Source organism: Pelophylax lessonae, assembly GCF_965119305.1.
Source record: "Pelophylax lessonae genome assembly, chromosome: 1".
NCBI lineage: Eukaryota > Metazoa > Chordata > Amphibia > Anura > Ranidae > Pelophylax > Pelophylax lessonae.
This window is the reverse complement of record NC_138768.1, coordinates 512,251,451-512,275,925: the sequence shown is the minus strand read 5'-3', so window position 1 is coordinate 512,275,925 and position 24,475 is coordinate 512,251,451. Positions and strand designations below refer to the sequence as shown.

At 48.2% G+C, this 24,475-nt stretch overlaps 1 protein-coding gene across 1 annotated transcript in view; it reads right to left on the bottom strand.

Moving 5' to 3' along the window:
- Positions 1-24,475, bottom strand: part of AP1M1 (adaptor related protein complex 1 subunit mu 1) — a 149,364-nt gene that overhangs the window by 27,790 nt on the left and 97,099 nt on the right. Inside the window, exon 9 of the mRNA XM_082243511.1 lies at positions 15,015-15,173. Coding sequence (XP_082099637.1) covers positions 15,015-15,173 — 159 coding nt within the window. The remainder of the gene's footprint in view (positions 1-15,014; positions 15,174-24,475) is intronic.

Below are 24,475 nucleotides of genomic sequence, written 5' to 3'. Positions count from 1 at the left end.
TGTCCTTCTGTCACTCAGTCACCTCACCCCCACACGTCAGTAAGCACCAGGCATACATTAACCCCTCCCTCTCCAATAAAATTAACCCCTTCCCTGCCAGTGTCATTTTTACAGTAACAGTGCATATTTATAGCACTGATTACTGCAGTAATGTCACTGGTACCCCCAAAAGTGTCAAAAATGTCAGTCAAGGGTCCGATCTGTCCACCGCAATGTCGCAGTCCCACAAAAAAAAAAAAAATCGCAGAACACCGCCATTACGCTTTAAAAAAAAAAACACCAAAAATGACAGAAATCTTTCCCGTAGTTAGTAAACGCAATAACTTTTGCGCAAACCAATCAAAATACGCTTATCGTGATTTTTTTTTACCAAACATTGGTAGCAGAAAACAAATTGGCCAAAAATTTTAAAAAAAACATTTTTTGGGGGGGAATTTCATATAAAAAATTTTTAAAAATATTGTTATTTTTTCAAAATAAACGCTATTTTTTTGTTTATAGCACAAAAAGTAAAAAGCGCACTGGTGATCAAATACCACCAAAAGAAAGCTCTGTTTGTGGGGAAAAAAAAGGACGTAAATTTCATTTGGGTATGGCGTTGCACGACCGCGCAATTGTCAATTACAGTCGCACAGCGCCGAATCGCAAAAAGTGGCCTGGACGTAAGACAGCAAAATCCTCCGGTAGTAAAGTGGTTAATGGATTTGGTTCCACTTTATGATTTACTTTAAGACCGGAAGGATTTGCCCCCTTAATGACCAGACCCTATTTTGAGATTCGGCACTGCGATACTTTAAACGGACAATCGCGCGGTCGTGCGACGCTGTACCCAAATAAAGTTGACGGACGTCCTTTCTTTCCCACAAATAGAGCTTTCTTTTGGTGGTATTTGATCACCTGTGCGATTTTTATTTTTTGCGCTATAAACAAAAAAGTGACAATTTTGGAAGAAAAAAAAAAAAAACAATATTTTTCACATTCTGCTATATGACATTCTCAAAAAAAAAATCTAAATTTTTTAAACATTTTAGGCCAATTTGTTTTCTGCTACATATTTTTTGTAAAAAAAAAAAAAAAAAAAAAATCGCAATAAGCGTATTTTGATTGGTTTGCGCAAAAAATATTGCGTCTACTAACTGCGGGAAAGATTTATGTCCATTTTTTTTTTCTAGCAATGGCGGCGATCTGCGATTTTTTGTGGGACTGCGACATTGCGGCCGAGAGATCGGACCCCTGACTGACATTGACACTTTTGGGGGTACCAGTGACATTACTACAGTAATCAGTGCTAAAAATATGCACTGTTACTGTAATGATGACACTGGCAGGGAAGGGGTTAACAGTATAGGTGATCAAGGGGTTAAATGTGACCCTAGGGGAGTGATTTTAACTTTATGGGGGTTGGACTTGTGAAATGATAACAGAGACATGTGATCCTATATAGCAGGATCACATGAGCTCTGTAAACATTCCAGGGAGAAGGACGGTCGGCTTGTGTTTACAACAGCTGACCATCCTTCTCTCTCTGCGGGGAGCGAATCGGAGCCGCCTGACACACGCATCGGCTTCCCCGCTGACAATCGGGGGCGATGCGCGCTCACCCCCTAGCTCCTCACAGGCAAGCGACGTAGATCTATGTCGTTTTGCTTCTACCAGCCCACCTTGCCGCAGTAAATATACAGGAGCTGGTCGGCAAGCGGTTAAGGGCTCTGAGCTTCAGTAAAATGGCAGCCTCCATCAAGAAGCAAGTTGTGTATGGGTAAAGTTCTGCTTTAAGCTGTAAAAAAACAGTTGCACACTGGCATGGAGCCCACCCACACTCCTTTAGCAGATGATGCAAGTCTGAAAAGGAGGGTCGCACATCGCTGGTATCATTCACAAGAAACTTTATTGGAGACTGCTCAGACAGATCATGGTGTTGCCATGGTGTTCTGTCTGAGCAGCCTCTAATACAGTTTCTTGTGGATGACACCAGCAATGTGCAACCCTGCTATTTTTTTTTTTTTTAACTGGAATAGAATTGTAGTATTCTCATAATATTTATAAGCATCCCCCCTTCCTTACATCATAAATATCTATAGGAATCCTCTATACTGCCAACTGCTGAAACAGGGGGAAGCAGAGACGAGCCTACCTGTGGCAGCACAGGGAAGCGCAGGATTTGTAGGAGTAGTTCTGTCCTCCACTCTGCTGCCAAAAGCGGAGACAAGGTGTGGGCAGCGATGTTGAGGGGGGTGCCGCAGCTTCAGGAGAGGTGTGAGAGCCACATGACATGACTGGATTCGGTCTGCGGGCCTTGTGTTTGACCTTTTGTTTGACACATGTACAACAAAAATCATCTAGCAAAATTTACATGACGTGGGGGCGGAGCTTGCTGTGGACTGTGATGGACACCTGAGAGTGGAGCACCTACAACACCTGGGACCCATCGACACATAGTGGGCTGCAAAGCTACCATTTGGACTCTCCAGCACTGAAATCTTATCCCGGGGACCCTGCCGCAGAAACTGCCTTCTTCACACGGGCCTAGATAGCGCCGACTCCTCTGCATCCACAACATACAGCTACCCTCAGCAGAGGCTACATAAGGCCAATACATCCAAAAGAAATACATCACCTAAAATCCAGCAAACTCCACTTCACAATCCTACCTCAGGGAGTCCAAGAAGGCGCGATTTAGGATGGATGAATTGGATCCTGGACATGAGGTGAGCCTGGGCCTGGACTCTGGGGAGGATACCAGAGAGCTCCCTGACTCAATTGATCTTTTCCCCACCCACAATTAGCCAGTACTGGACAAAACTTTAAAAAGACATGTTAGTCTCTCTGAGGAGCTCATTACATGCTGTCCTGTGTACATAAATTTGGATTAGAACTTCGAGCAGTAACCTCCAGGGTGGATCAAATTGAAACAAGGATGGGGGAGTTTTCTACCACTATTAACAATTAGATAGCTGCCCAGGAAAATAAAGAGGATGAGACAGAGGCAGTTTAAGCCAAGATTGCAGATATTTAAGGACCGCTCTAGGAGAATTTAAAAATCAGAGTAGTTCCTAAGTCAGTCCAACAATCAGATCTACGCAAATATACTGAACAATTGTTTACCTCCATATTACCTGACCTCACAGAATTAGACATCACGGTGGACAGGATCCATTGCTTGCATAAACCCTCATACCTTCCTGACAATGTGCCTAGGGACATTATATTACGCCTGCATTTCTTTCATGTGAAGAAGTGTCTAATGTCTGCATCACGTAACAAAGACCTCTTTCCTACACAATATAAAGATCTGCAATTCTTCGCTGATCTATCCCAATTCACTCTTCAAAAGCACAGGAACCTTAACACCATATCTAAAGCATTAAGGAACCACAAGAACTCCTACAAATGGGGGTTCCCAACTAAATTATCACCAAGGAAGGTAAAGACCATGTGATAGATTCTCTTGCTAAAGGCCTAACCCCGCTTATGTCGTGGCACATCGTGCAGTAAGAACCACCACAGGCCTCCAAAACACGCAGTCCTGAGCACATTGAGGAGGACTGGAACCTGGTCACCTCCAGAAATGCTCGTAAGCACAAATGATCCGGCTAGCAGTCATACCTTTACATTTAAGTTCAGTCTCTGCATTAGAGAAATTCTGTTAAGCTGAACTTTTTCTTCCCCCCCACAAGTTCCTGAGTAGCATTGTGCTACACCCAGGTCATAATGACCTATACCTGTTTTGTTTGGAGTTTTCTATACGTTTTCTTTTCTTCTTTGGTTTGCAGTTTAACGGTTTGTTCTCACAGTCAGATCCACATCTACCTCATTACCCAGATGAAACCTCCCCAGGACAACCTTGCCTATCCATGCCTGATTCTGAGACTATTTTCTCTGGAACAGTACAGGCAAGATCACCATTATATGGAAGTGTTACCCACACATGCTATACACCATTTTCCATTATCCTACATAATGACAATAGCCTTCCTGACTATTAACGCCAAGGGACTCAACCATCCTGCAAAAGCGCAGGTCCCTATTGCACGAGGCAACACAAAATAACGGACATCCTCTGCATTCAAGAAATACACTTTCACAACCAATCCATGCCTAAGTGTTCCAATCCTAAAGTCCCCCATATCTTCTCAGCCAACGCGGAAGCCAAAAAGAGAGGAGTGATGACAACCATAAAGGGACACGGTTGCTCTTACAATACACAAAGAACTGGCAGATCCTCAAGGCCGATATCACATTCTGATATGTTGACATTAAATTCTACCACCTACACAGTGGCCAATGTGTATGCGCCTAATAAGCACCAGTCCTGCTTTCTACGCCAAGTCCTCAAAAATAACAAACAGGTCCAGCAGGGCTATTACTATGTGGGGACTTCAATCTCCCTCCTGATCCTAAGATGAACTCCACTACACTCTCTAACTCTCTATCAACAATTGCTACAACCTCTGCTACTCGCCTATGATCTCTAAAGCTTGGAGATGCCTCCATGCCACAGACAGACTACTTTTCCATGAGCCATAAAATCTATACAAGACTATCTTTTCCTGATGGATATTTGGATGTAACCCAAAATAAAATCCTCAACGATCAATACTATTACTTGGTTGGATCATGCCTCGGTACTGCTGTTGGAAGAGGACTCACCCAATGTCAATCCCACATATGTTTGGAGATCCAACTCGCAGCTATTCCAGGCAGATTCCTCCAAGTCTAGGTTTACAAAGGAGTTGCTTGAATGTTTTGACCATAATGCAAATTCTGTCACTGATTCGTTTGTGACTTAGAAGGCTCATAAGGCGTTTATGTGGGGACTCCTTATTAAACTGGGAGAAAGGGTGGCAAATTCAATTTCCTCTAAAGTTCAAATTTTAGAAGTTAAAAATAAAACCAGCACATCCACATCTCTTTCCGACCAACTGACAAAGCTCAGATATGACCTCTGCCTAATTTTACTAGGCGACTTTGCAAAAGCTTCTACACGGCTTAAAATGTCTTACTATGCAAATGGAAATAAGGCTGGGAAACTTTTAGCCAATCGCCTTAGAAGGCATAGACAAAAGACTAAAATCCTTTATATCTTACACCCAGTGGGTAAGGTCAAGTTGCATCATCTTCAGGCTATCGCCGATGCATTAAGCGAATATTATCACTCACTTTATAACCTACAGCGAGACCCAAATACTATCCAACCCTCAGCTTCCATGATAGCCAGTTTCCTTGAATTAATTGAACTCCCCCACAACTCACGGAGGAACAACTGGGTAAAATGAACTCCCCCATTACCGAGACAGAAGTCTCCCATACTATTGATTCTTTACCCAAAAACAAATCACCTGGGCCAGATGGTTTTACAGGGGAATACTTTAAATCATTTAAAATATGTACTTGCTCGGGGGGGCGTGGCCGGGATGTGAAGCCGAGCGGACGTGTGAAGCCGGAGCTCCGATCCTGATCTCATCCTTTTCTTTCCTTGAGCTACCCGATCATCCTCGGCACCCCCTTTTTTCACCCTGGGTCCCCCTAAGAAGACGAGCGGGAAGCAGCGAGCCCCTCCGATAGCTCCCGGGAGGCTCCGTTCTTCGGCTGCGCCCGCTTCTTCTCCCGGTCCCCAGAGGCCGCCGGCGGCCATCTTGGACACGAGGCCTCCTCTCTCCAGCATGTCGGTCAGCACCCAGACGGAGCCGAGCCCTGGCCGACCACAGGATCCCTCTCCATCGGACATCCTGGAGGCAATTAAGGCATGTAAGGATACCCTGACTGTTAAAATCGACTATCTGGCGACGGATATCAGCCTTATTAGACATGACTTGGACAAGTTCCGCTCTCGGGTGTCTGAGGCGGAGGACCGCATCTCCCGCCTGGAGGACAATTCCAGGGAGGACTCCAGGGACATCCATGCCTTACAGCTGCAGGTGAAGGCTCTCCAGGACAGGGCGATTGACACCGAAAATCGCCTGAGGCGCAACAACATCCGCATCCTGGGGTTGCCGGAGCGGGCTGAGGGCTCCAAACCTGCCGAATTTGCGGAAGCCTTCCTCCCCAAGCTGCTGGATTTGCCTGACATGCCGCCAACCTTCGTGGTGGAGAGGGCACACAGGGTTCCCCCGACCCCCCCCGCTCCGGGGGCGCCTCCCAGGCCATTCCTGCTGCGGCTGCTTAACTACAGGGACCGGGACGGACTATTGGCGGCGGCTCGTTCCAAGAAAGAACTCCGTTATGAGGACGCCCGAATTATGCTGTTCCCGGACTACTCGCAAGAAGTGCAACGTCAACGCCGCCAATTCACCGACATCCGCAAGCGTCTCCGCGATCTGGGCATCAAGTACAGCCTCCTCTATCCGAGCAGACTCCGGGTAATCGATGGTGATCGCACCCGGTTCTTTGATACTCCGGAACAGGCGGCTTCCTGGCTGGACGTTCGCTGATCCGTGCTGCCTCCTGGGCCCAAGCAACGCAAGTATCCATCCTGTTTCAGCTGTGGCCCTGGATTTCTCCCTTATCTGTCCCCCTGCCTTGCCCTCCTGCCCCGGTCCCCTGCCTGCCCCCCCACGTCTCCTATTTCGTGCCTTGGGAATTGCCTTTACCCATTCATGATGTACTCTAGGTAGCTCACTGTTAAGGAGCTGGCTTCAAGACGTTGGACTGTGCTGTGACGTTTGGTTTTCTCCCCTTTTTTTTCTCTTTTGCTGACTCCTCCGCTCCTGGTGCTGCCCCCCCCCCCGGCCACTCACTCAGGTCCCCCCCCCTTGTTTTTGTTTCCCTCTGCCCCTCACTCCCGTGCTCTATGCTATAGCTCTCGCGGGAGCTCTGGTTCAATGATGTTGTTGTTTTTTGGGGTACAGGCCGGCCCCAGCTCCCCCCGGGGGGCCTTGGTTCCCCCCCCGGTTCCTTTTTTCTTTTCGCGGGGGATGCTGGGGTTCAGCAGGATAGGCACTACGTGCCTGGGTTATGTTGTTATTCACTTTTGTGTTTTAATGTTCATTGTTCTGTGTTTAAGTGTGTGGTGCTTGGGTCCGACTGGTCTTGCTGCTCCCCAGATGCTACGGCAGGCCCCCGCGGGGTCCCTCCCCATCTTCACCCTAGCTGTTTGTTATGGCCTCCCGTGACTCCCAGTCCTTCTCCGTTATCTCCTGGAATGTCAGGGGCCTCAACTCCAAATTTAAGAGGGCTCTGGTGTTTCAGTACCTGTCCTCCCGCAAGCCTTCTATAGTGATCCTTCAAGAGACGCATCTGGTGGGAAGCAAGCTACAGTCCCTCAAAAAGCCGTGGGTTCACAAATCATTTCATGCTTCTTACTCTAGTTACGCCCGTGGGGTCTCGGTGCTGATCCGCAAAACCTTGCCTTGTGAGGTGGAGGCGGTCCACACGGACCCCATGGGCCGCTATGTTGTTTTGGTCCTCACCATGTGGCACTGTAGATATGTGTTAGTGGGCCTATATGTTCCTCCTCCGTTTAAGTCTGATATTCTCTACACTGTGTTGGATAAGGTCTCCCCTTACTGCCCTGCGAAATTGCTGTTTCTGGGGGATTTCAATGCCATTCTCTCCCCTGCTCTGGACAGGCCTTCACCCCCTAAATCCTTTTCAGAGGATCTGCTGCATTGGTCGGAGGCTGCTGGGGTGCGGGAGATCTGGCGTTGGAAGCACCCGGACCAAAGAGGTTATTCGTGTTTCTCCTCTTCTTATAAGACCTCCTCCAGAATTGACCTGGCGTTTGCCAACTCCCTGGCGTTATCCGATGTGGTGACGGCGAAGTACTTACCGGCGGGTCTGTCTGACCACTGCCCCTTGGAGCTCACCCTCCGCTCTGGCGCGGCCCGTTCGGCCTCCATGTGGCGTTTGGGCTCCCAGTGGGTGGAACAACCGGATGTCGCCTCTCGGATCCCGCCGGTTCTGGAAGACTATTGGAGGAACAATGCCGACACGTCCTCACCTGGGCTGGTTTGGGACGCGTTTAAAGCTTATACTAGGGGCCAATATATGTCTCTCATTAAAGCGGTTAAGGTACAACAGGCCGCGGAGCTGACTCGCCTGGAGGGGGGGGTGGAGGGGGCCACTGCCGCGTACGGCCTGGACCCTTCTACCTCAAACTTTGAGGCGTTGCAGGCGATGAAGCGAGACCTCCATCTTCACATGTCCGAGGTCACGAGGTTGTCCATGTATCACTCTCGACAATCCTTTTTTGAGCAAGGGGATAGGAATGGTAGGTTTCTGACGTTGATATCCCAGCATGATGCCCCCCTGACGGTGGTCCCGGAGCTCACTTCTCCCGCGGGGGTTTCCCTGACCGCTCCCGAGGACATCTTAGATGCCTTTCGCTCATATTATAGCGCCCTCTACACCACTACCCTTCCCCCAGACTTTCGACCGACCGCTTTGGACTCCCTTCTGGACCCCGTGGCCCTGGGCTGGCTCTCTGATTGTGAGAGGGAATGGCTGGTGAGACCCATCACATCTGAGGAGGTCCTGGCTGTTCTCTCGACTATTCCGGGGGGCAGGGCTCCGGGTCCAGACGGTCTCCCCGTGGACTTTTACAAGACCCACTCTGGACTCTTGGCCCCTCTACTGGCTTCGTTGTTCTCCAGGTGTCTTGCGGAGGGGTCTCTCCCTCCCTCGATGGCTGAAGCGCATGTTGTTCTTATCTATAAGCCCCCTAAGGACCCGAAACTGTGTGCTTCTTACCGACCTATAGCGCTGCTCAACACGGACCTAAAGATCCTGACCAAACTACTGGCTATTCGCCTGCAGCCCTTGCTCCCCTCTGTGGTAGACCAAGACCAGACTGGCTTTATGCCTCATAGGTCCACTGACGTTAACCTCCGCAGACTGTATACCAACCTCCAGGCGCAACATGTCAATGTGGGTTCCAGAGTGGTTGCTTCACTGGATATCGAAAAGGCTTTCGATTCGGTGGAGTGGCCCTTCCTGTGGGAGACTCTCAGGAGGATGGGGTTCCCCCTGCTCTTCATTAAGTGGTTAAAAATCATTTACAGCTCACCGGTGGCGGCTATTCGTTTGGGGGGACGGCTGTCGTCTTGGTTTGCTCTGTCCAGGGGCACGAGGCAGGGCTGCCCTCTCTCCCCGGCCCTGTTCGCCATTGCTATGGAGCCGGTGGCGGAGGCCCTCCGCATTTCCCCGCTGGTTCGGGGCCTGCGGATTGCCGGGCTGGAGGAGAGGGTGGCCCTGTACGCTGACGACCTGCTGTTGTTCCTGAATGATGCCGACTCTTCGCTCACGGGTGCCTTACATGTCCTGGAGGCCTACTCTCGGGTAACCGGGCTGCGGGTCAACTGGTCCAAGTCGCAACTGTTGGCGATTGACCAGGGGGCCCGACGCTCGGCGCCGCCCGATATTCAGCTACAGTGGGTGGATGTGTTGGTGTATCTAGGAGTTAGGGTCTCTGGGGTCGCTGACGACTTTGTCGCTCTCAACCTGGAGCCGGTGGTGGCAGCGCTCAGGACCAGGCTGAAGGCATGGGAGAACTTGCCCCTTTCCCTTCTGGGCCGGATTAACCTGGTCAAGATGAAAGTGCTGCCCAAATTTACGTATCTCTTCCGACACTCCCCGCAATGGATACCAAAGTCCTTCTTCGCTTCCCTGAACAAGTTGTTCTCCTCCTTTTTGTGGGGTCCCCGCCCCCCGAGATATAAACTTTCCACCCTTATGCGCCCCCCCTCACAGGGGGGCCTAGCTTTCCCTGATTGCCACAAATATTTTCTAGCCTCCCAGCTGGTGTCTGCGGCCTGGTGGCTGAACCCCGACCTGCATAACTCGGCGGTTGCGGTGGAGGCAGCGGTGCTCGGGTCCGTGGAGGCGCTCACTCATCTGTTGTTTCGGGGTCCTAGGGCCCCGCATGGTCTCACGACCTCCATGGTTACGGTCCTGCGGGCATGGAAATCTGGTTTGCAGCTAGAGGGCTACCCGGGCTCTGCTGTCTCCCCCAACGCACCTCTGTGGTATAATCCCAACTTGCCGCATCTCTGCTCCCTCCCGGACCCAGCGGTGTGGACGAAGTACCATGTTAAGAAACTTTCAGACATCTCCCCTGACCTCTCCTTTCCCCCCCTTCAATTTTTCGTGGATTCCTTCCATGTACCACCCTCCATGGTTTTCCGCTACCTACAGCTCTCCCATGCCTTCAAATCCCAGTTTCCACCCGGTGGTTCCCAGGTAGTGCAGTCAGATCTTGAGCGTGTTTTGCGGCACGACTGCTCTGAACGAGCGCTGTCGACCCTTTACGCGCATCTCCTCCGGGTGCATTCTCCGGAGCTCTCTGGTCTCCGTGCTCGGTGGACCAGGGACGTTCCGGACCTGGACCAGGAGGACTGGATGAACATGTGGGAGGCTCCATTCAAGATGTTGGTCTCACTCAGGGATAGACTTATTCAATTCAAAATTGCACACAGAGCCTACCTCACCCCGCATAGGTTACATAAAATGCACGTCTCCCAGTCGCCGGAGTGCTGGCGCTGTGGCCAGGCCCCGGGTGACTTCCTTCATATATTCTGGACCTGTCCTCATCTCTCTACCTTCTGGTCCGGGGTGCTACACACGATCACAGAGGTCTCCTCCATCTCGCTAGATCCCTCCCCGAGAATATGTTTACTCGGTCTACTGGATGATCTGGTGTCTCGGGTGGCGGACCGCACGTTGCTCGGTTTATTATTGTTTTATGCCAGGAAATCCATTGTGCTCCACTGGCGACAGCGCTCCCCTCCCACGGTTCAACAATGGAGGTCCCTGGTGAATTCAGTCCTCCCCTTATATAAAGACACATATGTGCACAGGGGTTGCCGGAAAAAGTTTGATAGGGTGTGGACTCGGTGGCTCTCTGATCCCCCCGCTGTCCCGGGTGGGGGAGGCGGGTCTCGCCTTCCGTCGTAGGCGGATGGCGCCCCTCGCCTTGGGGCGCTATGGGATTCTGTGATGTTTGAGGCTGTCCTGTATTGAGCATGGGTCCTGCTGATGAGTTTTGGTGAGGATCTCCTGTTGTTTAACAATATCTGCTGTGTCTCTCAGGGCTGCTGTGTATACCTCTCACTTGGTTTGTACTACACTTGCCTTTCCCTTTGGACCCCTGCGCGGGTGCCGTGTTTCATTATGTATGTATTGCTGCTAGCTCGCATCTGGTCTGAGCCTGAGCACCATTGTTTGTAGTTGTTGTTTTTTCTTGCAAATTCAATAAAAAAGATTTTCAAAAAAAAAAAAAAAATATGTACTTGCTCCATATTTAGTAGAGGTTTACAACCATGCCGCCGCCTCCTTCTCTTTCCCTTCTGAAATGCTCAACGCAATGATAGTTGCACTACCGAAGCCAGGGAAGGATCATAATTAACCGCAAAACCTCCACCCCATATCCTTACTCAACAATGATTTAAAAATCTTTGCCAAATTACTTGCAAACAGATTGGTGGATCTATTACCATCCCTTATCCATCTAGACCAATCTGGATTTACAAAAGGTCACCAGACAGCGGACGCCACCAGATGCCTGATCAATATCATACAATTAGCCAACAGAACAAGAATGCCTCCTCTGCTCCAAGCCCTGGATGCACATAAGGCGTTCAATAGAATTCACTGGAATTACTTGGCGCAGGTCCTGACCAGGTTTGGTTTTACAGGCCAGATGTGCCAGGTCATTATGGCTTTATACACAACTCTCTCTGCCCATGTTATTGTGTCAGGCATGCGCTCGACCCCATTCAATATTATGAATGGGACACGCCAGGGATGCCCACTGTCCCCACTTATTTTTAATTTACTAATGAAACCCATGGCCACCAACATTCGCCACCATTCCAATATCAAAGGATTCCAGGTCAGGGGCAGAATGCACACATTCAGTCTCTTTGTGGGTGACATAATTTTGATGCTCACTGATGTTAAAACTTCCCTTGCTTCGGTACACCAAGCATTCAAGGAAAACCATACTTCTTTTCTGCAATCCTTCCGTTCCAAACTGGACAACCTACAAAAATGTGAGTTATCTTGGTCAGGTAGGCTGGCAGCCTTTAAGATGCAAGTACTTCCCCAACTGTTATACCTGTTTGGGACACTGCCAATCCCAGTAGCCAAATCCTTTTTTACATATGTACAATTCAAATCTAAATAGTTATTCATGGCTGGGAAAGAAGGCACGCTGTGCTTTTAACGTACTTGTCCAGCTCAAAAAGGCAGGTGGTGTGGGACACACTCATTTATGAGACTACCATACTGTCTCCATATTAGCACAGCTAAAGGAGTGGTTTGCCCCAAGCCCCACTACACTCTGGGCTGAACTTGAACACCACCAGGTTATGGGAAGCAACCTTTATAACCATCTTATCACCAGCCCTCTTCTCCCATATGCACACTCCTAACATAGCCCCACAAAGCAAGCATCTATAGAGGCATGGCGTAGCCTCCGTAAAGCTTCACCCTCTGAACATGCTTAACCACTTTACGTCTGCCTGCAGTAATATTACTGCGGCAGAGTGGCTCGTTATCGTCTGACGACGTAGTACTACGTCGTCAGGCACTCCCCTTTCTCGGCGGCGTGCGCTGCCGAAGGCTCGCTCCCACTGTTTTCAGTCACAGCGGGAGTCGGGCCAGGGGAGGAGCAGCGGCGATCGCCGCCGCTCTTCCCCGATCGTCGGGGATCTAGTGTGGAGATCCGCCTGCTTGTGTAAACACAAGCGGCCGGATCTCCTAAGTGACAGGCAGGGTCAGATTGCAGGGTTCAGCATAGCTGAACCCTGGATCTGTCCTTGTGTCACTCAGTCACCTCCCCCCACACACGTCAGTAAGCACCAGGCATACATTAACCCCTCCCTCTCCAATAAAATTAACCCCTTCCCTGCCAGTGTCATTTTTACAGTAACAGTGCATATGTATAGCACTGATTACTGCAGTAATGTCACTGGTACCCCCAAAAGTGTCAAAAATGTCAGTCAAGGGTCTGATCTGTCCGCCGCAATGTCGCAGTCCCGCAAAAAAAAAAAAAAAAACGCAGATCGCCGCCATTACTCGTTTAAAAAAAAAAAAAAAGACAGAAATCTTTCCCTTAGTAAACGCAATAACTTTTGCGCAAACCAATCAAAATACGCTTATTGTGAATTTTTTTACCAAACATAGGTAGCAGAAAACAAATTGGCCAAAAATTTAAAAAAATTTTGATTTTTACATTTTTTTGGGGGAATTTCATATAAAAAAATGTGAAAAATATTGTGGTTTATCAAAATTTACGCTCTTTTTTTGTTTAAAGCGCAAAAAGTAAAAATCGCACAGGTGATCAAATACCACCAAAAGAAAGCTCTGTTTGTGGGGAAAAAAGGACATAAATTTCGTTTGGGTATGGCGTCGCACGACCGCGTAATTGTCAGTTAAAGTCGCACAGCGCCGAATCGCAAAAAGTGGCCTGGACGTAAGACAGCAAAATCCTCCGGTGGTAAAGTGGTTAAACTCCTTTAAAATTCCCAATTTCAGCTATCTCACTCTTAATCCCAGGTATCTCTCTTACTAATTGGTGTTCCAATGGAGCTCTCATGTTAGAAGATCTACTTGTAAGCCCCGCACCCAAAACATTTAGCACCCTCTAGCTGGAATATTCTATTCCCCGGGTGGAATATTATAAGTACATCCAAATTTCCCATCTGTTAAAGCACTCTAAGAATTTTGACTACCTACTTACCCTGGCAAATTGCTCAATATTATCTATCCAACAATATGAAGATCAGGGGTGCTGCATTAATATATAAAAACCTACAGAATAAATAGGAATTCAGCAAATTACCCCATATAAAAGGTATGGGAGAGGGACTTTGAAAGAATACTCACAGGAACAATGGCAAAAATCTTTAGGTACATTGTACGCATCTACCCAGGGTGCCAATTTATGGGAGATGTCCCAAAGTTTATGCTACGTTGGTATATTATCCCATATTGCATATCTAAATTTTCTCCTGGGGTATCTCCCCCTAATATGCTGGAGGGATTGTGGGGATCCGGGGACATTGATGCACCTTATGTGGTCCTGTCCGAATATTAACAAATCCTGGTCTCTTATCTTCAATCTTATTGAACAAGTTCTAGGAATTAATTTCATAACATCTCCTGGTATAGCAGGGCTATCACTAGTGAGACACTATACCTCCAGCTCGAACAGTGACATCCCATATCTTACTAGCAGCCTGACCTAACCTGGTTCAGCACTGGAAAGATAAAGCAACCCCCCCCCCCCCCCCCCCCGACTTGAAAGAAACCCTACAAATAATAAACATTCACAGTACATATGAGATACTTTTCACATATAGTACGGGAAGTCATCTGAATGTTGTGAAGAAATGGCATCTTTGGCAGAGGTGGCATTCAAAGTTCACCAACCCAATAGCTGGTTTATGCAAATAAGATATCTGACTGTTTAGAAGTGTAATTGTTGTTCCTAATGTCAGTCATTTCTTTCACATTCATTTTTGTTCTGTACATGAAGTAACAGACTAAATCGATATTGTAGTATTGCCTCCCGCAATGTCTACTTAAGGTTCAATACTTTTACTAATTTTATAATTACTTTTTGCCATCGGCAGGTTAATTTTTACAAAAAGATTATCATCAATCTACTACATGCCTTCATCTGTAATGTAATATCAGCTAGCAATAGTTAATACGAAATCATTATGTCATGTACACTTTATTGTTGTATTTCTTCAGAAATAATAAAAAATTATTGAAATTAAGATGTACATGACATAACCATTCCCTTCTTCTCTTCTATGTAAATATGAACTTTCAAGCATTCTGAAAGTCTATATTTATAGAAAAATCATCACTGAGCGCCTAAGTTACATAAACAATTTTACTCTTCAATAATGCACCAACGTTAGTCAATATTAGGCTGATCAATTTTTTTTTTTTTGGATGGCCGATCATAAATTTAACCAAACACAATTGAGGTTACTCTCATTTATGTCAAACAGATATTAACTGGCATTTAAATGTAATCACAATTGAAAGGTAATTTATCTTACTGGGAAAGACTTAATAGACCAAACTATCTCGCTGTTTTCTGGAACCCATTTCACACTCCCAACTGTAGTCTTGAACTTGGGAGAATCAGCATCATTTGGAACTGGAATGTGAATCTCCACATTGTTGGCAGTGGATCTCCTTTTGAATTGACTTTTAGCCTAGGACAAACCAAAAATAGACCAAAATAAGTATTTTCAGAGAATGCATAAGTTAACGCAATTTAAAAAAATGTTGAGAGGTTTGTATAAAAAAAAAATAATAATAATAATACAATGTAACATGTAAGTCATACACTAAATTATCAAAGCTAACCCACCAGGATAATTTTACAAAGGACTAGTTCTTTTCAGCAGAGTCCAATTGGATATAAAAATTACAGGTCACGTGACTAATAAAAATTCTAATCCTTGTATTAAAGCTTTGTGGAGGGAGCCTAAGGCCTTTTAAAGAAATAATGGAATGATTTGCATTCAAAGACCATAGGTTACATGCAGGCTTAGGTGATTGGACACAGGCAAAAACTTGCGAAGGCTGCCCCTAGAGCATACTTATATAACCCCACCCATTCAATGAGACTGATTTTAAAGAAAAAATAAGGAAGGATCAAGACAGAGGAAAAGGATCTGTACTCTAAAAATTGGATTTTTGACTTACCGTAAAATCAATTTCTCTGATTTTCATTGAGGGACACAGCGCCTGATCTTCTTAACCATTGGGTTATACTGCCCCCTACAGGAGTAGGACACTAGGCAGAAAAAAAGACTGACTACATCTATGGGCAGTCCGAGGAGATATACTCCTCCCCCCCCCCCCCCTGCTCTAAGTACTCAGTTTTGTTACAAGCAGTGTCAGAAGAATTACAACTCCAGAGGGGTGGGTGCTGTGTCAGTCAATGAACATTAGAGAAATGGATTTTACGGTAAGTCAAAAATCCCATTTTCTCTTTCGTTCATTGACGGACACAGCTCCTGATCTTCTTAACCATTGGGACGTCCCAAAGCAGTGTCAAACATGAGGGGCGGGAACAGCAGGAAACATTTCCCAAGGCTAAACCGTAGCCAACCAGGTAACAGGAGCTCAAATCACATCCCCAAAGAGGGAACAGGCCCTCTAAACAGAAGCCTGCAAAATCTTGCGGCCAAAAGCAGCATCTGCAGATGCCAATACATCCACTTTATAGAACCTTCTGAAAGTGTGCACCGACGACCAGATGGCCGCCTTGCAAACCTGCGTCACTGACACCTGAAGACGGAGTGCGCCTTGACAGGGAAAGGAGGAACCTGACCCTTGATGGAATAGGCCTGAATCACTGTCTGTCTGATCCATCTTGAAATGGTCGCAGAGTAAGCAGACAACTCTTTCTGAGGCCCATCTGTGAGCAAGTGAGTCTGACTAGAGAGTCTGACTTCCTAAAAAAGACTCCGTAGCTGCTAGGTACACCCTAATTGCCCGGACCAAATCCAAGGCATGCAAGGCGATTCCCTTCGGATGTTTCGGCCTGGGACACAGCGAAGGTAACACAATGTCTTCATTCAAATGAAAATCAGAGACAACCTTTGGGAGGAAGCCATAAAGGGAGTTTGGGACTTTGAATGAGAGACCTGACCAGGATAGCAGGAAAAGAGATGTCTCATTTATTGATACATACATACAAATATTAAACCTAACACAATGATAGTGTATATATTGACATCAACAGAGTAAAAAGAGGGATAGAATGTCCCAATTCCAGTATTCATAAAATCAACATAGCAAATTTTCCATACAGAGATATATTCATAAACATCAATAAGCTGCAATGGTCAACAGTATTGAGGTAATGGATCACATCATCATAATAACTCGACGCGTTTCGTGGACTGAGTATGCCACTTCATCAGGAGTAGATGTCTGATCTATATATGTAAAAGAGTATGTGTAAGAAAATGGCAAATGAGGACAAATAAAAACTGGAAGGGAGGGGGGGGAGAGAGGAAATATAAACTCAATTCCGCAGGCTTACGTTGCTCTGCAGGTAATTGCTGGCTTGGGGAGTAGGACATGGCTAGGATAGCCTCCCACGGGAGCTGAGGGTCCACAGGGTGGGCAAGAAGGGCCAAACACACTACACACATGAAAAGTGTGGGCTAGAGTACATGGTGTAAAGATAATACTTATGGAAGCAGGGCAGGGGATATCCGTCAAAATGTAAAAAATATATATGTATTAAATATATGAATCAGAAGTACATATGTATTTAATAGTGGAGATGTCATGGTGCTGCTGCCAAAATAAGAGTATAGAAAATGCCCAAAGGAAGTGGGAGTCATCCACAGTGAGGTGAAACAGTGATGGAGTATAAAGTGTAAGAAACTGAGTACCCATAGTGTCAAAAGTCAGCCATGTGATTAAGTAGCAGTATATACAAGGACCCCTAAGAGGGGTATAGTAGTGTGCAGAGGTAAAAAATGAAGTATGAAAAGAAAAGGAACCAGTAGCCAAAAGTGACAAGTACAAAGAGAAATCCAAAAGGGTAAAAACCAGGGAAAACATACCGAAAATATAGCCCAAACTGTAAGCATATGTGTCGCGTGCACGCCGATCATGGCCCCACACTGTGGTCCCAGCGTCACGCCAGTGCTTTCTGGTGGCTACCGCCGAGACGGAAGACCGGAAGAGCAAACCGTCCCGCCGGCCACCTGAAATACACTGTGAATGGAGAGTGGAACGTCGGCGTAGTGGCGTCATGAGATGACGTCACACGCCGGCCCCGAGCGTGGCGCCGATGTACGGGGAACCGCCCGCCCGATCCCCCGTGCCCGAAGGCTACTGCTACTTCATCACATGGCTGACTTTTGACACTATGGGTACGCAGTTTCTTACACTTTATACTCCATCACTGTTTCACCTCACTGTGGATGACTCCCACTTCCTTTGGGCATTTTCTATACTCTTATTTTGGCAGCAGCACCATGACCTCTCCACTATTAAATACGTATGTACTTCTGATTCATATATTTAATACATATATATTTTTTACATTTTGACAGATATCCCCTGCCCTGCTGCCATAAGTATTATCTTTACACCATGTATTCTAGCCCACACTTTTCATGTGTGTAGTGTGTTTGGCCCTTCTTGCCCACCCTGTGGACCCTCAGCTCCCGTGGGAGGCTATCCTAGCCATGTCCTACTCCCCAAGCCAGCAATTACCTGCAAAGCAACGTAAGTCTGGGGAATTGAGGTTTATATTTCCTTCCCCCCCCCCCCCTCCCTTCCAGTTTTTATTTGTCCTCATTTGCCATTTTCTTACACATACTCTTTTACATATATAGATCAGACATCTACTCCTGATGAAGTGGCATACTCAGTCCACGAAACGCGTCGAGTTATTATGATGATGTGATCCATTACCTCAATACTGTTGACCATTGCAGCTTATTGATGTTTATGAATATATCTCTGTATGGAAAATTTGCTATGTTGATTTTATTAATACTGGAATTGGTACATTCTATCCCTCTTTTTACTCTGTTGATATCAATATTTACACTATCGTGTTATGTTTAATATTTGTATGTATGTATGTATCAATAAATGAGACATCTCTTTTCCTGCTATCCTGGTCAGGTCTCTCATTCAAAGTCCCAAACTCCCTTTATGGCTACTGAACCGGGATGGAGGCACACAATTGGTCCCATTGTGCTCCTCACTCAAAGTCCCAAACTTCCCCCCTCCTTTATATTTACCTTTGGGAGGAACAACGGACAGGGGCGAAGAACCACCTTATCTCAGTGAATAACCAAGAAAGATGGACAGGATAACGCCACCAATTCCGACACCCTGTGCGCAGAGGTGATAGCCACAAAAAATGCCACCTTCTGAGACAGCATAAGCAAGGGAATCTCCTGAAGATTCTTAAAATGAGGCTTCTGAAGGCCTGAAAGCACCAAATTGAGGTCCCAAGGCTGCAACGGGGACCACACTGGAGGAATCAAATGTCGGACACCCTGAAGAAAGGTACGCACCAGGGAGAGTGTGGCCAAGGGTCATTGGAAGAAGACCGCCAAAGCCGACACCTGGCCTTTGATGGTACTCAAGGCCAATTTCTGTTGAACCCCAAGAGACTCACACCACGCAATGTATGTCTTCCACGTATGGTGGTAGATCTTCCTAGAAGTAGATTTCCTAGCTTTTAACAGCGTTGGAATCACTGACTAAAAAACCTCTACCAATCAGCACCTGGCATTCCCCAGCCAAGCCGTCAAAGCCAGTGACTGTAAAGCAGGATGGAAGATTGGTCCTTGGGACAGCAGATCCTCCCTGAGAGGAAGCTTCCAAGGAACGTCGGTGACGAGCCGCCAGATTAGTGTACCAAGCCCGCGAGGCCAGTCCGGAGCCACTAAGATGACCAGAATCCCTTCTGCCTTGATCCTGCTTAAATGTCTTGGCAGAAGCTTGAGAGGAGGGAAGGTGTAAATCAGACAATACATGTGGTTATAAGTAAGCGATCCTATGTATCGTGAAACGTGTCAACCTGTTGCATGTCCCGGTGATGCACTGTCTGTATTGATCCTTCATGAGGAATAAAGGATAATTCTAATTTCATTTACTCCTGAGTGCGGTCCATTTTCCTTTTGGTTTATCAAGTTTTGGATGGCGGATCCGACCTGCACCGGAGTGCTTTGTCTCACCTGAGCGGCTTTCCTTCTCAGCTTTTGTAAATCAGACGATACTGATCCCACAGGGCCACCAGCAGATCTGTGCCAGAGGATCCCGTGACCAAGCCACAAACCTCTGCACCTTTCTGTTGAGCCAAGATGCCAACAGATCCACCTCGGGGATGCCCGACCGGAGACACAACAGATGAAACACCTCCAGATGAAGGGACCACTCCCCTTGGTACAACGCCTGCCGACTGAGGTAATCCGCCTTCCAGTTTACCACCCCGGGAATGTATATGGCGGAGAGGGCTGGAAAGAACCATTCTGCCCACCTTAGAATGCCGACTACCTCCAGAGCCGCCAGGACACTTTTTGTGCCCCCTTGGTGATTGGCATAGGCCACGGCCATGGCATTGTCTGATTGAATGCGCACTGGACAATCCTGAAGATGAACCGTCCAATGGTCTAGGCACTGTCTGATCGCTCGGAGTTCCAAGACATTGATCAGTAGTCTGGACTCTTCCAGTGTCCAGAGCCCCTAAGCAGAATTTTTCCCCAGGCAAACCAGCTGGCATCCGTGGTGACCACTCTCCAATACAAGGGGAGGAAGGATTTGCCCAGCCGAAGTTTCGGAGAATGAAGCCATCAACTCCTTCGTTTTCCCAGCTCAGCCGGATCGGATTGTCCAGAGACTGCGGGGTCTTGTCCCATTTGGCCAGAATCTCCCTTTGCAGGGATCTCGCATGGAACTGTGCAAACGGAAAGGTAGACACCATCGGCCTAGCACCCGCATGCAAGTCCGTAGGGATGACCCTCTGCTGGATAGCAGGAGACGAATTGCAGCCTGCAATTTCTGCAGTTTGTTCAGTGGAAGGAGCACTCTGGCTAGGGCCGAGTCCAGAGTCAGACCCAGATAGTCCAGCTTTGTTGACAGAACCAGAGCAGACTTCTGAAAATTCAGAATCCAGCCGAACTCCTTCAGAGTTCGTATGGGGATTTCTAAGTTTTGCACCAGAGCAGTAGGAGACTCCGCTCGGAGAAGGAGGTCATCCAAGTAGCCCAGTACCGCAATCCCCCATTGGCGTAACAACGCTAGCACCGAGGCTAACACCTTTTGCCGAGACCAGAGGAGCAGGAAGAGTAACGCCACAAACTGATAATGCTCCTCTCCCATGGCAAAGCAGGGCAAGTGCTGGTGGAATGTGAAGGTAAGCATCCTTGATGTCGATAGAGGAAAGAAAATCCCCCTAATGCAGGTATGCCACCACCGTGCGAATGAACTCCATCCTGAACTTCTGCACCTGCTCAAAGCAGTTCAGCGCCTTGAGGTCCAGGATTGGACGCACCGTGCCTTCATTCTTGGGAACTGTAAACAGATTTGAGTAAAAACTCTGAAAACATTAAGAAGTCAGAACCGGGAACAATCACCCCTTGAAGCAACAGGTCTTGTACAGCCCCAAACAGACCCTGTAAATGGTCCAGGGACAGGTGCAAGCTGAAAGGACAAGAGTAAAACTCAATATTGTACCTGGACCGAATGATTTTGTGGACCCACTTGTCTTGTACCAGGGAAGTCCAGGGGGTCCAGAAACTAACAAAGACATCCCCCCACCCATGATACGGGTGAGGGTGCACCTTCATGCTGAAGGAGCCTTGTCCGTGGGTCTGTAGAAGCCTGCTCTAGGCTTGCCAGACCAGGTTCGCTTGGATCCTCCAGAAGAATCCCTGATGGGATTTGAGCCCTTGTCAGTTGACCATGAGGGACGAAAAAACTTCTTATGAGCCAAGGAGGAGAGCCCACGTCTACAACGAGGTTCCTTGCCCTTAGTAGCCTGCGGAAGAAAAGTGCTCTTTCCCCCCTGTGAGACCTTTAATTATGTCATCCAGGGTAGCCCCAAACAGGCGATTCCTTTGAAAGGTGAGATCAGTCAAGGTCTTTTTAGAAGTCTGATCCACAGACTAGCATTTAAGCCTAAAGACACGCCAAAGGACCACTGCCTAACCCTCCTCTTGTGTTAGGGTCAAAACTGACCCGTTTTCAGGTTTTGAATGTTTATAAGTATCACATAAATTTGTTTATTGCATCAAGATTTTTTTACTTTGTCAGGAACCTCTATTTAAACAATGTAATAGAAAAATAATCCTTTTCACTAAGGCTCCATGCACACAGGGCGTCATAAAAACGTGCTCCAAAGCTGTTTACATAACGCCGGGAAACAGCAGCTGTAAAAACGTGCTTTCAGTAGCTTTTTCTACTAGCGTTATTGCACGTTTGGCCACAGTAGCTGTTAGCAGCGTTTTTTTCTGCCTCCATTCAAAATCAATGGTTCCCTATGGGAGCCTATTGATTTGAATGGAAGTCACACCGCAGGTCGGATCAGGGTGATCCGACTTGCGGTGCGACCTGCACTGTGAGAATCTTGAGGGGGGAACTCCACGCCAAAATGGGGAAAAAAACGGCGTGGGGTTCCCCCCCAGGTTCCAAACCAGGCCCTTCGGGTCTGGTATGGAATTTGAGGGTAGCCCCGCGCCGAAAAAACGGCGTGGGGTCCCCCCCAAAATCCATACCAGACCCTTATCCGAGCATGCAGTCCGGCATGCCAGGAAAGGGGAGGGGACGAGCGAGCGGCCCCACCCCCCCTGGATCATACCAGGCCACACGCCCTCAACATGGGGGGGGTGTGGGTGCTTTGGGGCAGGGGGGGCTCTGCACCCCGCACCTCAAAGCACCTTGCCCCCATGTTGATGAGGACAAGGGCCTCATCCCCACAACCCTGGCCGGTGGTTGTGGGGGTCTGCGGGCAGGGGGCTCATCGGAATCTGGAAGCCCCCTTTAACAAGGGGGCCCCCGATCCCGGACCCCCTCCCTATGTGAATGGGTATGGGGTACACTGTACCCCTACTCATTCACCCCATAAAATGCAGTGTATGGAAATAACGACAGGAGACGTTTTGGAAAATTTATTAAAAATCTTCATCCGGCTCTTGTCCTCTCCGGGGGTCTTCTCCTCTCCGAGGGTCTTCTGCTCTTTTGCTGTCCGCCCTTCTTGTCTTCTCCTCTCCGGGGTCTTCTGCTGTCTTCTCCTCTCCGGGGGTCTTCTGCTCTTTTGCTGTCCGCCTTTCTTGTCTTCTCCTCTCCTTCTTGTCTTCTCCTCTCCGGGGGTCTTCTGCTGTCCGCCCTTCTGCTGTCCAATCTTCTTGTCTTCTCCTCTCCGGTCTTCTGCTCTTTTGCTGTCGGCTGTCGGCTGTCCTTCTTCCTCCGGTCCTCCTCCGACGACGTCTTCAGCGATTATGCCGGCCTCTGGTCTCTGCAGCTTATTATATAGCCATTAGGGGCGTGGCCGCCAGATGACGTCATCGGGAGACCACGCCCCCTTGTGTCACAGATGACATCATCTGTGACACAAGGGGGCGTGGTCTCCCGATGACGTCATCTGGCGGCCACGCCCCTAATGGCTATATAATAAGCTGCAGAGACCAGAGGCCGGCATAATCGCTGAAGACGTCGTCGGAGGAGGACCGGAGGAAGAAGGACAGCCGACAGCAAAAGAGCAGAAGACCGAAGAGGAGAAGACAAGAAGATTGGACAGCAGAAGGGCGGACAGCAGAAGACCCCCGGAGAGGAGAAGACAAGAAGGAGAGGAGAAGACAAGAAGGGCGGACAGCAAAAGAGCAGAAGACCCCCGGAGAGGAGAAGACAGCAGAAGACCCCGGAGAGGAGAAGACAAGAAGGGTGGACAGCAAAAGAGCAGAAGACCCTCGGAGAGGAGAAGACCCCCGGAGAGGACAAGAGCCGGATGAAGATTTTTAATAAATTTTCCAAAACGTCTCCTGTCGTTATTTCCATACACTGCATTTTATGGGGTGAATGAGTAGGGGTACAGTGTACCCCATACCCATTCACATAGGGAGGGGGTCCGGGATCGGGGGCCCCCTTGTTAAAGGGGGCTTCCAGATTCCGATGAGCCCCCTGCCCGCAGACCCCCACAACCACCGGCCAGGGTTGTGGGGATGAGGCCCTTGTCCTCATCAACATGGGGGCAAGGTGCTTTGAGGTGCGGGGTGCAGAGCCCCCCCTGCCCCAAAGCACCCACACCCCCCCCATGTTGAGGGCGTGTGGCCTGGTATGATCCAGGGGGGGTGGGGCCGCTCGCTCGTCCCCTCCCCTTTCCTGGCATGCCGGACTGCATGCTCGGATAAGGGTCTGGTATGGATTTTGGGGGGGACCCCACGCCGTTTTTTCGGCGCGGGGCTACCCTCAAATTCCATACCAGACCCGAAGGGCCTGGTTTGGAACCTGGGGGGGAACCCCACGCCGTTTTTTTCCCCATTTTGGCGTGGAGTTCCCCCTCAAGATTCTCACAGTGCAGGTCGCACCGCAAGTCGGATCACCCTGATCCGACCTGCGGTGTGACTTCCATTCAAATCAATAGGCTCCCATAGGGAACCATTGATTTTGAATGGAAGAAAAAAAACGTATAACGTGGCTTAACGCACGTTAAGCAACGTTATGGAGCTTTATGGAGCCTTTAGCAGCGTCAGACGTTTTTTGCAGCTTGACGCTGGAGCTCCTGAACCCACAGTTCCTGGGTTTTTTTTGGAGCTGTAAAACGCCTATGCCACTTGGAGCTCCTAAAAGCTCTATGTGTGCATGAGGCCATAGAATAACATGGATGGGCGTTCTGCAGCTGCAAAAAAAAACGTCTGACGCTGCTAACAGCAGCTGTAAAAACGTCCAGTGTGCATGAGGCCTTAATTATAAAATACTGTGGTGAAAATTAAGACATTCATGGTGTTAGAGTCAATTCTGACCCAGT